The following is a 13,242-nucleotide window of genomic DNA, read 5'->3' on the forward strand; positions in this document are numbered from 1 at the left end:
CTACACTGCAGTGCAATCAATACTTACATTCATAAGGGTTTGGCATGACATGATTCTTTCCACATGTATATCCGACTCATGGCACACTCATACACGCCACCTCACCCATTGGCGGAGTCCATGCCAATCCAAACAGCGAAATTTCCCCTTATTATCCCCATGCATAGTGGGGTACTAACCACATGTGAGAAAGGAGATGCGTATGTAGGGCGGTCATCTCCCGCAGACAAGCTCATCATCTGCCTCCTACCGTCCTATATCCATCATATATATGAAGAGAATGAGGTGACAAGACGCCGCCACACTAATTATTGTGAGCCTCCTATCCATCTCACTCCCACTTCTCCTTCCTTCTGGTTCATCACCAGAAATTCACATTCGTCCTTGTTCTTGCACTGTCCTAGAGCTGGATGGCAGCTCCATGCCAATCCCCGCAAGGAGGGAATGAGCTGATGGCATACGATGCATGTTATCCTACGGTGAGCGGAGGCCCGGCTCTGCTGCCCCGGCAGGCCAGCTCGGCGCCACCGGCTGGGCCGCCGGAGCTGTCGACGACGTCCTCGTCGACGACGGGGTCGGGAAGGACCGCGACGGAGGCAAGGGCCCTGAAGGTCCACAGCGAGGCCGAGCGCCGGCGTCGGGTGAGGATCAACGCTCATCTCACGGCGCTCAGGAGGATGATCCCTGATACCAAGCAGGTTTGGGCCAACAATATCTTAGCCATTTCACCATTTCAGTGCTGTGAAGCATAAACCAAACAAAGCTCAGCTGCACATAATTATTGTCGTTAGCTGATCATCTTTTCTGGTAGCACAAACTAACTTTGCATTAAGAAGTCTCCCTGCAAACAATTCTGATTGACCTTTATGTCAGCATCATATATACATGAGCTTTATGAAGAACATTGAAAACTCGCGCAAGTGTTCACATTTCATCAGACTTTTCACCCTGCAATTCTATCTAGAGATATAAGACAAAGTAGGGCACTGCGGCGGTACACTGCTATTATGTGACTTGTCAGGAAAATGTCTCTTGTCTTCCTTTGTGCAGATGGACAAGGCCGCCTTGCTAGCCAGGGTGGTGGACCAAGTGAAGCACCTGAAGAGGAGAGCAGGCGAGGCCGCACAGCAAACGCCGGCTGTCCCACCGGAGACCGACGAGGTCTCCATTGAATTCTGCGCCGGAGACAATGACTCCAGACTGTACATGAAAGCCTCGGTCAGCTGCGACGACCGCCCGGACCTCGTCGCCGGGCTCATCCAGGCGCTCCATGGCCTCAGGCTGAGGACGGTGAGAGCGGAGGTGACCTCCCTAGGAGGAAGGGTGCAGCATGTCTTCACACTGTGCAAGGAGGAGGACGAGGAAGGCAGCGCAGCAGCAGGCCTTGCTGGACTCACGTCTCTGAAGGAGGCTGCGAGGTTGGCTCTGGCCAGGGTTGCTTCACCAGAGCTGGTATGTGGTGGTACTGGTAGCCCGTTCCAGTTCCAGAGCAAGAGGCAGAGGATTCTCGAGTCGCATTATTCAATCATGTCCATATAGATGAGTACTTCTGGAGTAAGTATATTTTTGTGTCAGATTTGAGGTTGGAACTGCTGTTAGTGCTGTAAGATAAGAAAGATAGATGCAGTCACTCCAGGATAGTAGATATCATGGCAACAGGGTTTACACTGTGTGCCTGATGCAGCATGGCTGCCGACATTCAGATTGCAGAAATCCTAGATGGGGACGCAGGGTCACATGATTAGTTTGACGATTCAGCAGTGGCGTGGATAGGCTGGTACTCTATGCAACACCTCCTCATTGGTGGTTCTCATGTTAAGATATGACTATATGAGACACACCTAGAAAGAATTACTTTGTCTTTTTTACTTTTGTTATGTTAGGTGTATCACCAAGTTTTCCTGCTCGCCCGGTGCAGCAGCGCACAAGCGTGGCGTTCAGACATCTTCGGCGTTTTCAAATGAAAATAAAACTTATGAGTTTTCAAGGTTTTTGCACCCATGCAAGTTTTCAAACTAAATATAGCATCTTAGCACCTTCAGAAGAAGAAAATAACTTTGTACTCTAGAGAACAGTAAAACTTTCGTTTTGCACAAAATTTTCCCATGAAAAGTTAAGAGCACAAAACAGACTATTGAAACTGAGGGAGTACGTTTGTTCCCTTAATACAAAGTTGGGTCATCTATTTTGGAACGGAGGGAGGGAGTACGTTTGTTCTATCTGTAATATTTTGACATTCATAAATTGTGGGCACTCTTTAATTATTCCCCTATACTTGGGCACCACTCAGTTACTCCCTTATGCCTGGTTGCCTACGCTAGTTTACTACAGAGTTCAATCTTCTTCAGATTCTAGAAGCACAACTTTTTGTTACTAATGCCTAACTTTTGCTTTTGAAAAGCACAGCAAGTCTGAAACTTCTGTCTGGGAGCAGCTATTTGCCTAGATGTATAAAGGTACCGAGTTGCCAGTTGGTTTAACTCACGAAAGGTGACAAAATCAAGGGTATCTTTAGCTCGCTAATTTCAGATTTATTGAAGTAATATAATATACAGGTACCAGTTCCTGAACTAAGAACATCTATGTGCAGTAACCATGAAACTAGCTACAGCAGTGTACTTACATGAACTAGGCTTGAGGATCGACGAGTGTAATTAATCAAGACACAATTGTATCTTCAATGACAAAACTCTTGCAGTGAAGGAAATTTCTAGTGCCTAATTGATCATGTATCAAAAGAAATTTCTGAGCTTTTTTGGCAGGTACTATCCAAAATCCAATTATAAGAGTCAAAAAACGTCTTACATTATGGGACAGAGGAGTATATGATAGGCAAAATTTAAGGAGACATCTTGTAGCCTTTAATATTTGTAGCGCTAGCTTACTTGATATTGCTGGGGACGAGTGGAACCCGCAGCTGCGAGTCTTTTGCCCTGATCTTCTTCCGCAGCTCCTTGAAAGATTCAGGTATGACATGGTACTCGTGGAACATGAGCCCTTTGGTCCACTCACGAGGGTGGCAGAAGGTGAGGAGATGATGGGCAATGGTGAAGGGGCGCACCGAGGGTCGGGTCCTCTCCTTCCTGTCGTGTATCTGGCATTGCGTCGTCAACTCCTCGGACCGCCTCCAACGGCCGGGGTCGTCGGCCACCACTGAGCGCACTTGAAGAGGGTAGAAGGGCGTGGAGAAGTAGATGGAGTTGCTGCTCAGTGAAGGGAGGTCCCTTGCCGAGACGGACAGGCATACGTCTCCGCCGAGAAATAGCGCGCGGTCGCCGAGGCAGCTCACCGGCGTCAGCGTCGGGCGGCCGCCATTGTTGTCGACGTCGTCGAAGTCCACCGAGTAGATCGCGAAGGTTACTCGAGCCATGACATGCCGGACGACGAGCAGCATCCGTCCGGCGGACTCCACAAGGTGGAGGGTGTCACGGTAGCGCGAATAGCGCACGGCGCCCGGCACCGTGGCGACCATGTTATCGATTGTTGGTCCGGGAGGGTACAGCTGCAGGATCTCCGGTGACGGCGGGTGTAAAGTGGTGGCGTAGAGCCTCCCTTGGAAGGGCAAGGTGTTCCGGATAGAGAGCTTCCCGTGGCGGCGCTGGAGAACCTCCCAATGGTCCGAGCCGGCCTCAGCGGCGACTACGACATTTCCGTAGGGGAACCGGACCACGACCGCGATCGAGCTCGTTGTCGGATCCCTGTGGCTGCATACGGTAGCCTTCATGCCCCGGAGAGAGGCCATGTCATCGACCTCCTCGTGGTACACGGTTGCGACTTGCGAGGGACGGGAAGTCGACGGCGACGAGCGTCAAGGGGTGGAGCACGCGGACGGCGGTGGTGCTCTTGCGCAGGAGGACGGGGAGGCCGTCGCTGAAGCCGACGATCCGGTAGCCCCATAGGCCCGGCAGGCGGACGCGGACGCACCTGCCCGTGCGCGTGTGGAGCAGGGCGATCTCTCGCGCGTCCTCTGGGCGGACCGCGTCGCCGTCGCAGAGCGCCACCCAGTCCCGGGGCCAGAGGCGCGGGTCGCGCAGGGCCGGATCGCGCTCGCGCGGCGTGGGCGTGCTGGCGCGCCAGCCGGATCAGACGGCGCGGAAGGCGACGTAGTCCGCGGCGTCGAGAATCAGGTCGGTGACGAGGCCGAGTATGTCCGTGGGGAGAGACGCCCAGCCGCCGGTTGCCCGTTCCGGCCGGCGGCGCTGGCGGGCGCGGGCCAAGGCGGCGCCTTTGCGCTTTGACATCCTGCGAAGGAACCCGGCCGCACGGTCACAATTAACGGAGCCCCTAGGGATCAGCACGGGAATGGTGTGACGATGGATTGCTTCCTTAAAGTGCGCCAGTTAGTTAGTTTGCAAAAAGAAAAACTACTAGTACTATAAATCAGGAGTCAGGGCATATCTCTACAATTACTAAGCTCCCATGAAATGGAGCCCTCTGGTTGATCGTGGACTTTGATCAAACAGTGGACCCGTCAAAGCTGGTTTTCTAGCCAATGATTATTAGGTGGCAACGTATTAGTAGAAGCAAAAGTAAAACTAATTTTCTTGACTCGATTGTCCGCTTTTTTGTTTGGGACGACCATGTCGTCCAACGGTGCCTGACGATTTTTTTTCGCATCCACCTAAGAAAAGCAATTTTGAAAACATGCGTCCGAGTTAAACATAAGTAAACATTAAATGGCCGGTCAACCACCGGAAAAAGACCACTTAAACATTAATAAAACATAAAAAAACTAAATAAACACGCCAGCCAACCACCCAGCACGCTGCCCTAGGCATCGCCATCGTTGCTGTCTTCCCCTGTGAGGTCGACGAAGGCTAGCGGCGGCCCAGCCCATGGGAATGCGGTCTCCCACACCACCCGCGCCTACTCCTACAGCATCTGCCCCACCGGTGGTGCAGTCCTCCTTCTCCTGCTCCCGGCGCTCTTCCTCCACCTCCGATGCCCAACAGGCACAGTGCTCCTCCTCCTCGCGCTTAGCTTGCATCCGGCGCTCGCCAGCGGCGCGCTCCTTAGATAGGTGGAGTTGTCCCCGGTGCTCTAGGTAGGCCTCCTCTTGCTCCGGCGTGGCGCCTAGCGCAATGGGCGGCGCGCTCACCCACTCGTGGAGGATGCCGGTCCACGCGTACATCTTCGACTCTGGCTCCGTGGGCGGCATGGTCATGAGCGTGAGTGCCCATGTGTGCTCGGGCTGAACCTTGGGCTCGGGCAGCCGCGGGGCCTAAGCGCGATCCCCCGCCGCCGACAGCGCGTGTCCTCCTTGCGCTGGCTCTTCTCCAGGGCTCGCTGGAGCGCCACCTCCAATGTGGCCTGGTGGGCCGCCTACTCCTCCTCTGATGCCACCTCCAACGGCGGCAACACGAACCCAAGGTTAAGCTGCATGCCGCCGCGGCGGGCCACGTCGTGCTCTAGGGAGTCTTGCACGTAGGCAGGGTTGCGCCGATGCTCTGGCGTCAGGAGGGCGTGATACGTTGGTAATTTTTGATTGCTCCATGCTACTTTATCTACTGTTTTGGACTATATTGGGCTTTATTTTCCACTTTTATATTATTTTTGGGACTAACCTATTAACCGGAGGCCCAGCCCAGAATTACTGTTTTTTTTGCCTATTTCAGTGTTTCGAAGAAACGAAATATCAAATGGAGTCCAAACGGAATGAAACCTTCGAGAACGTGATTTTCTCACCGAACGTGATCCAGGAGACTTGGACCCTACTCCAAGAAGTGCCAGAGGCGGTCACGAGGGTGGAGGGCACCCCCTGGGTGCGCCCCCTACCTCGTGGGCCCCCTGCTGCTCCACCGACGTACTCCTTCCTCCTATATATACCTATGTATCCCCAAACGATCAGAACAGGAGACAAAAACCTAATTCCACCGCCGCAACCTTTTGTATCCATGAGATCCCATCTTGGGGCCTGTTCCGGAGCTCCGCCGGAGGGGGCATCCACCACGGAGGGCTTCTACATCAACACCATAGCCCCTCCGATGAAGTGCGGGTAGTTTACTTCAGACCTTCGGGTCCATAGCTAGTAGCTAGATGGCTTCTTCTCTCTTTTTGGATCTCAATACAATGTTCTCCCCCTCTCTTGTGGAGATCTATTCGATGTAATCTTCTTTTTGTGGCGTGTTTGTTGAGACCGATGAATTGTGGGTTTATGATCCAGTATTATCTATGGAAAATATTTGATTCTTCTCTGAATTATTTTATGTATGATTGAGTTATCTTTGCAAGTCTCTTCGAGTTATCCTTTTTGGTTTGGCCAACTAGATTGGTAGTTCTTGCAATGGGAGAAGTGCTTAGCTTTGGGTTCAATCTTGCGGTGTCCTTCCCAGTGACAGAAAGGGTTGCAAGGCACGTATTGTATTGTTGCCATCGAGGATAACAAGATGGGTTTTTTATCATATTGCATGAATTTATCCCTCTACATCATGTCATCTTGCTTAAGGCGTTACTCTGTTTTTAACTTAATACTCTAGATGCATGCTGGATAGCGGTCGATGAGTGGAGTAATAGTAGTAGATGCATAATCGTTTTGATCTACTTGTCTTGGACGTGATGCCTATATACATGATCATTACCTAGGTATGCTCATAACTATGCTCAATTCTGTGAATTGCTCAACAGTAATTTGTTCACCCACCGTAGAATATCTATGCTCTTGAGAGAAGCCACTAGTGAAACCTATGGCCCCCGGGTCTATTCTCATCATATCAATCTCTATCGCTTTATTTACTTGCTTTGTTTTTTTACTTTGTCTTTTACTTTTCACTTTGCATCTATCTATCAAAAATACCAAAAATATTATTTATCATCTCTATCAGATCTCACCCTCGTAAGTAACCGTGAAGGGATTGACAACCCCTAATCGTGTTGCTTGTGAGTAGCTATTGTTTTGTGTAGGTAGAAGGGACTTGTGCGTGGTCTCCTACTGGATTGCTACCTTGGTTCTCAAAAACTAAGGGAAATACTTACACTACTTTGCTGCATCATCCTCTCCTCTTCGGGGAAATCCAACGCAGTGCTCAAGAGGTAGCAAGAAGAATTTCTGGCGCCGTTGTCGGGGAGGCTCACGCAAGCAAGTCAACAATACCAAGTACCCATCGCAATCCCTATCTCTCGCATTACATTATTTGCCATTTGCCTCTCGTTTTCCTCTCCCCCACTTCACCCTTGCCGTTTTATTTTCCCTCTCTTTCCCAATCTCCTTCTCTCTTTCCCGTTTGCCCTTTTTCCATTGCCTTTCTGTTTGCTTGTGTGTTGGATTACTTGTTGCCATGGCGCAAGATAATACCAAATTGTGTGATTTCTCGAATACTAATAAAAATGATTTCCTTAGTACTCCGATTGCTCCTCTTAATAATGATTAGTCTTGTGAAATCAATACCGCTTTGTTGAATCTTGTTATGAAAGATCAATTCGCCGGCCTTCCTAGTGAAGATGCCGCTACTCATCTAAACAATTTTGTTGATTTGTGTGATATGCAAAAGAAGAAATATACGGATAACAATATTGTCAAATTGAAGTTATTTCCGTTTTCACTTAGAGATCGTGCTAAAGTTTGGTTTTCATCTTTGCCTAAAAATAGTATTGATTCTTGCAACAAGTGCAAAGATGCTTTTATCTCTAAGTATTTTCCTCCCGCTAAGATTAACACTCTTAGGAACCATATCATGAATTTTAAACAACTTGATCATGAGCATGTTGCCCAATCTTGGGAAAGAATGAAATTAATCCTTCGCAATTGCCCTACTCATGGTTTGAATTTATGGATGATCATACAAATTTTTTATGTCGGATTGAATTTTGCTTCTAGAAATCTTTTAGATTCGGCCGCGGGAGGCACGTTTATGGAAATTACGTTAGGTGATGCTACAAAATTGCTTGATAATATTATGGCTAATTATTCTCAATGGCACACCGAAAGATCTTCTAGTAAAAAAGTGCATGCTATAGAAGAAATCAATGTTTTGAGTGAAAAGATGGATGAACTTATGAAGATGTTTGCTCCTAAAAATACTCCTCTTGATCCCAATGATATACCTTTATCTACTTTTCTTGAGAATAATAGTGAATCTATGGATGTGAATTTTGTTGGTAGGAATGGTTTTGGAAACAACGCGTATAGAGGGAATTTTAATCCTAGGCCTTATCCTAGTAATCCTTCTAATAATTATGGAAATTCCTACAACAACTCTTATGGAAATATTAATAAGATGCCCTCTGAATTTGAGAGTAGTGTTAAAGAGTTTATGAATTCACAAAAGAATTTTAATGCTTTGCTTGAAGAGAAATTGCTTAAAGTTGATGATTTGGCTAGGAACGTTGATAGAATTTCTCTTGAAATTGATTCTTTAAAGCTTAGATCTATTCCTCCTAAGCATGATATCAATGAGTCTCTCAAAGCCATGAGAATTTCCATTGATGAGTGCAAAGAAAGAACCGCTAGGATGTGTGCTTCCAAAGATGCCTTTATTAGAGCGTGTTCTTCGAATTCCTATGAAAATCAAGATGAAGATCTAAAAGTTATTGATGTGTCCCCCATTAAATATTTGTTTTGCAATATGAATCTTGATGAAACTGAATATGATCTTCCTTTACCTAGAAGGCGTTCTAAGAATTCAGAGTTTCTAGATCTTGATGATGAAATTGATGAAAGTGGGATTGAAATAAATAAAAACTGAGATGTTGCTAAACCCACTATTTTGGATCTTAAGGAATTTAATTATGAAAATTGCTCTTTGATTGGTTGTATTTCCTTGTTGCAATCCGTGCTAGATTCTCCTCATGCTTATAATCAAAATAAGGCCTTTACTGAACACATTGTTGATGCCTTGGTGCAATCTTATGAAGAAAAACTTGAGTTGAAAGTTTCTATCCCTAGAAAACTCTATGATGAGTGGGAACCTACTATTAAAATTAAAATTAAAGATTATGAGTCTCATGCTTTGTGTGATTTGGGTGCTAGTGTCTCTACTATTCCCAAAGCTTTGTGTGATTTGCTAGATTTCCGTGATTTTGATGATTGCTCTCTAAACTTGCATCTTACGGATTCCACTATTAAAAAACCTATGGGAAGAATTAATGATGTTCTTATTGTTGCAAATAGGAATTATGTGCCCGTAGATTTTATCGTTTTTGATATAGATTGCAATCCTTCATGTCCTATTATTCTTGGTAGACCTTTCCTTAGAACGATTGGTGCAATTATTGATATGAAGGAAGGGAATATTAGATTCCAATTTCCCTTAAAGAAGGGCATGGAACACTTCCCTAAAAAGAAAATAAAATTACCATATGAATCTATCATGAGAGCCACTTATGGATTGCCTACCAAAGATGGCAATACCTAGATCTATCCTTGCTTTTATGCCTAGCTAGGGGCGTTAAACGATAGCGCTTGTTGGGAGGCAACCCAATTTTATTTTGTGTTTTTTGTTTTTGCTTCTGTTTAGGAATAAATAATCCATCTAGCCTCTGTTTGGATGTGGTTTTATCTTTTAATTAGTGTTTGTGCCAAGTAGAACCTATAGGATAGCCTACGATGATAGTTGATTTGATTCTGCTGAAAAACAGAAACTTTGCGTGCACGAATATAATTTTGTTAAATCACAGGAACGTGCTTTTGCGTTGATTCTTTTTGCTGATGTTCAATAAACAAATTGTCCAGTACTTACTATTTTGGTAGAATTTTTAGAGTTCCAGAAGTTTGCGTTAGTTACAGATTGCTACAGACTGTTCTGTTTTTGACAGATTCTGTTTTTACGTGTGTTGTTTGCTTATTTTGATGAATCTATGGCTAGTAAAATAGTTTATAATTCATAGAGAAGTTGTAATAAAGTAGGTTTAACACCAAAATAAATAAAGAATGAGTTAATTACAGTACCTTGAAGTAGTTCTTTGTTTTCTTTCTCTAACGGAGCTCACGAGATTTCTGTTGAGTTTTGTGTTGTGAAGTTTTCAAGTTTTGGGTGAATTCTTTTGATGGATTATGGAAGAAGGAGTGGCAAGAGCATAAGCTTGGGGATGCCCATGACACCCCCAAGATAATACAAGGACACCAAAAAGTCAAAGCTTGGGGATGCCCCGGAAGGCATCCCCTCTTTCGTCCACTTCCATCGGTAATTTACTTGGAGCTATATTTTTGTTCACCACATGATATGTGTTTTGCTTGGAGCGTCTTGTATTATTTGTGTCTTTTCTTGTTAGTCTACCACAATCATCCTTGCTGTACACACCTTTTGAGAGAGCCATACATGAATTGGAATTTGTTAGAATACTCTATGTGCTTCACTTATATCTTTTGAGCTTGATAGTTTTGCTCATAGTACTTCACTTATATCTTTTGAGCGTGATAATTTTTGCTCTAGTGCTTCACTTATATCTTTTAGAGCATGGTGGTGGATTTGTTTTAAAGAAAATATTGATCTCTCATGCTTCACTTAAATTATTTTGAGAGTCGTTAATAGCATGGTAATTTGCTTAATGTTAATATACTTGGTATTCAAGATATGTGAAACTTTCTTTTGAGTGAATTGATTATTAAGATAAGTTTGATGCTTGATAATTGTTTTGAGATATGGAGGTGATAATATCAAAGTCGTGCTAGTTGGGTGATTACGAATTTGATAAATACTTGTGTTGAAGTTTGCAAGTCCAGTAGCATGCACGTATGGTTAAAGTTGTGTAACAAATTTGAAACATGAACTGTACCTGGCTTGTGCATCCTTATGAGTGGCGGTCGGGGACGAGCGATGGTCTTTTCCTACCAATCTATCCCCCTAAGAGCATGCGCGTAGTACTTGATTTTTGATGACTTCTAATTTTTGCAATAAGTATATGAGTTCTTTTGACTAATGTTGAGTCCATGGATTATACACACTCTCACCTTTCCGCCTTTGCTAGCCTCTTCAGTACCGTGCATTGCCCTTTCTCACCTTGAGAGTTGGCGCAAACTTCGTCGGTGCATCCAAACCCCATGATACGATACGCTCTATCACACATAAACCTCCTTATATCTTCCTCAAAACAGCCACCATACCTACCTATTATGGCATTTCCATAGCCATTCCGAGATATATAGCCATGCAAGTTCCACCATCATCATCATGACATACATTACTTTTGTCATATTGCCATTGCATGATCATGTAGTTGACATCGTATTTGTGGCAAGGCCACCATGCACTATTTTTCATACATGTCACTCTTGATTCATTGCACCATCCCGGTACACCGCTGGAGGCATTCATATAGAGTCATATATTGTTCTAAGATTCGAGTTGTAATCCTTATGTTGTAATCAATAGAAGTGTGATGATCATCATTATTAGAGCATTGCCCAAACACAACAAAAAAAGAGAAAGGCCAAAAAAAAGAAAGGCCCCAAAAAAGAAAAGAAAAAAGGGCAATGCTACTATCTCCTTTTCCACACTTGTGCTTCAAAGTAGCACCTTGTTCTTCATGTAGTGAGTCTCATATATTGTGCTTCAAAGTAGCACCTTGTTCTTCATGTAGTGAGTCTCATAAGTTGTCTTTTTATACTAGTGGGAATCTTTCATTATAGAACTTGGCTTGTATATTCCTATGATGGGCTTCCTCAAATGCCCTAGGTCTTCATGAGCAAGCAAGTTGGATGCACACCCACTAGTTTTCTTTTGTTAAGCATTCATAGCTCTAGTGCATCCGTTGCATGGCAATCCCTACTCCTCATGTTGACATCAATTGATGGGCATCTCCATAGCCCGCTGATTAGCCTCGTCAACGTGAGACTTTCCCTTTTTTTGTCTTCTCCACACAATCCCCATCATCATATTCTATTCCACCCATAGTGCTATATCCATGGATCACGCTCATGTATTGCGTGAAGGTTGAAAAAGTTTCAGATTATTTAAGTATGAAACAATTGCTTGGCTTGTCATCGGGGGTATAGAAGTTGGGAACATCTTTGTGTGACGAAAATGAAGCATATCCTAACTATATGATTTTGTAGGGATGAACTTTCTGTTGCCATGTTATTTTGAGAAGACATGATTGCTTTGATTAGTATGCTTGAAGTATTATTATTCTTGTGTCAATATGAACTTTTGTCTTGAATCTTTCGGATCTGAATATTCACATCACAATTAAGAAGATTTACATTGAAATTATGCCAAAGTATCACTCGGCATCAAAAATTCTTTTTTATCATTTACCTACTCGAGGACGAGCAGGAATTAAGCTTGGGGATGCCTAATACGTCTCCAACATATCTATAATTTTTGATTGCTCCATGCTACTTTATCTACTGTTTTGGACTATATTGGGCTTTATTTTCCAATTTTATATTATTTTTGGGACTAACCTATTAACCGGAGGCCCAGCCCAGAATTGTTTTGTTGCCTATTCAATGTTTCGAAGAAAAGGAATATCAAACGGAGTCCAAACGGAATGAAACCTTCGGGAACGTGATTTTCTCACCGAACGTGATCCAGGAGACTTGGACCCTACTCCAAGAAGTGCCAGAGGCGGTCACGAGGGTGGAGGGCACCCTCCTTGGGCGCGCCCCTACCTCGTGGGCCCCCTGCTGCTCCACCGACACACTCCTTCCTCCTATATATACCTATGTATCCCCAAACGATCAGAACAGGAGACAAAAACCTAATTCCACCGCCGCAACCTTTTGTATCCATGAGATCCCATCTTGGGGCCTGTTCCGGAGCTCCGCCGGAGGGGGCATCCACCACGGTGGGCTTCTACATCAACACCATAGCCCCTCCGATGAAGTGCGGGTAGTTTACTTCAGACCTTCGGGTCCATAGCTAGTAGCTAGATGGCTTCTTCTCTCTTTTTGGATCTCAATACAATGTTCTCCCCCTCTCTTGTGGAGATCTATTCGATGTAATCTTCTTTTTGTGGCGTGTTTGTTGAGACCGATGAATTGTGGGTTTATGATCCAGTATTATCTATGGAAAATATTTGATTCTTCTCTGAATTATTTTATGTATGATTGAGTTATCTTTGCAAGTCTCTTCGAGTTATCCTTTTTGGTTTGGCCAACTAGATTGGTAGTTCTTGCAATGGGAGAAGTGCTTAGCTTTGGGTTCAATCTTGCGGTGTCCTTCCCAGTGACAGAAAGGGTTGCAAGGCACGTATTGTATTGTTGCCATCGAGGATAACAAGATGGGTTTTTTATCATATTGCATGAATTTATCCCTCTACATCATGTCATATTGCTTAAGGCGTTACTCTGTTTTTAACTTAATA

At 44.8% G+C, this 13,242-nt stretch overlaps 2 protein-coding genes across 3 annotated transcripts; one reads left to right on the forward strand and one right to left on the reverse strand.

Moving 5' to 3' along the window:
* Positions 1-289: 289 nt before the first annotated feature.
* On the forward strand, positions 290-2,272 carry LOC119275030 (putative transcription factor bHLH107). Its single transcript, XM_037555800.1, has 2 exons — positions 290-698; positions 1,051-2,272. Exons 1-2 carry the CDS (start codon positions 411-413, stop codon positions 1,537-1,539), a joined length of 777 nt encoding a protein of 258 aa, XP_037411697.1. The 5' UTR covers positions 290-410; the 3' UTR covers positions 1,540-2,272.
* LOC119275028 lies at positions 1,435-3,842 on the reverse strand. Of its 2 annotated transcripts, none has more exons than XM_037555799.1 (2): positions 2,886-3,842; positions 1,435-1,549 (listed from the first exon to the last, which is right to left on the reverse strand). In XM_037555799.1, exons 1-2 carry the CDS (start codon positions 3,740-3,742, stop codon positions 1,522-1,524), a joined length of 885 nt encoding a protein of 294 aa, XP_037411696.1. In that variant the 5' UTR covers positions 3,743-3,842; the 3' UTR covers positions 1,435-1,521. The 2 variants fall into 2 exon arrangements, with proteins under 2 accessions (XP_037411696.1, XP_037411695.1); XM_037555798.1 differs by having other exon boundaries at positions 1,501-1,601.
* Between the last annotated feature and the right edge of the window lie 9,400 nt (positions 3,843-13,242).

The sequence above is a fragment of the Triticum dicoccoides genome, chromosome 3B, assembly GCF_002162155.2.
Source record: "Triticum dicoccoides isolate Atlit2015 ecotype Zavitan chromosome 3B, WEW_v2.0, whole genome shotgun sequence".
NCBI classification, from domain to species: Eukaryota; Viridiplantae; Streptophyta; class Magnoliopsida; order Poales; family Poaceae; genus Triticum; species Triticum dicoccoides.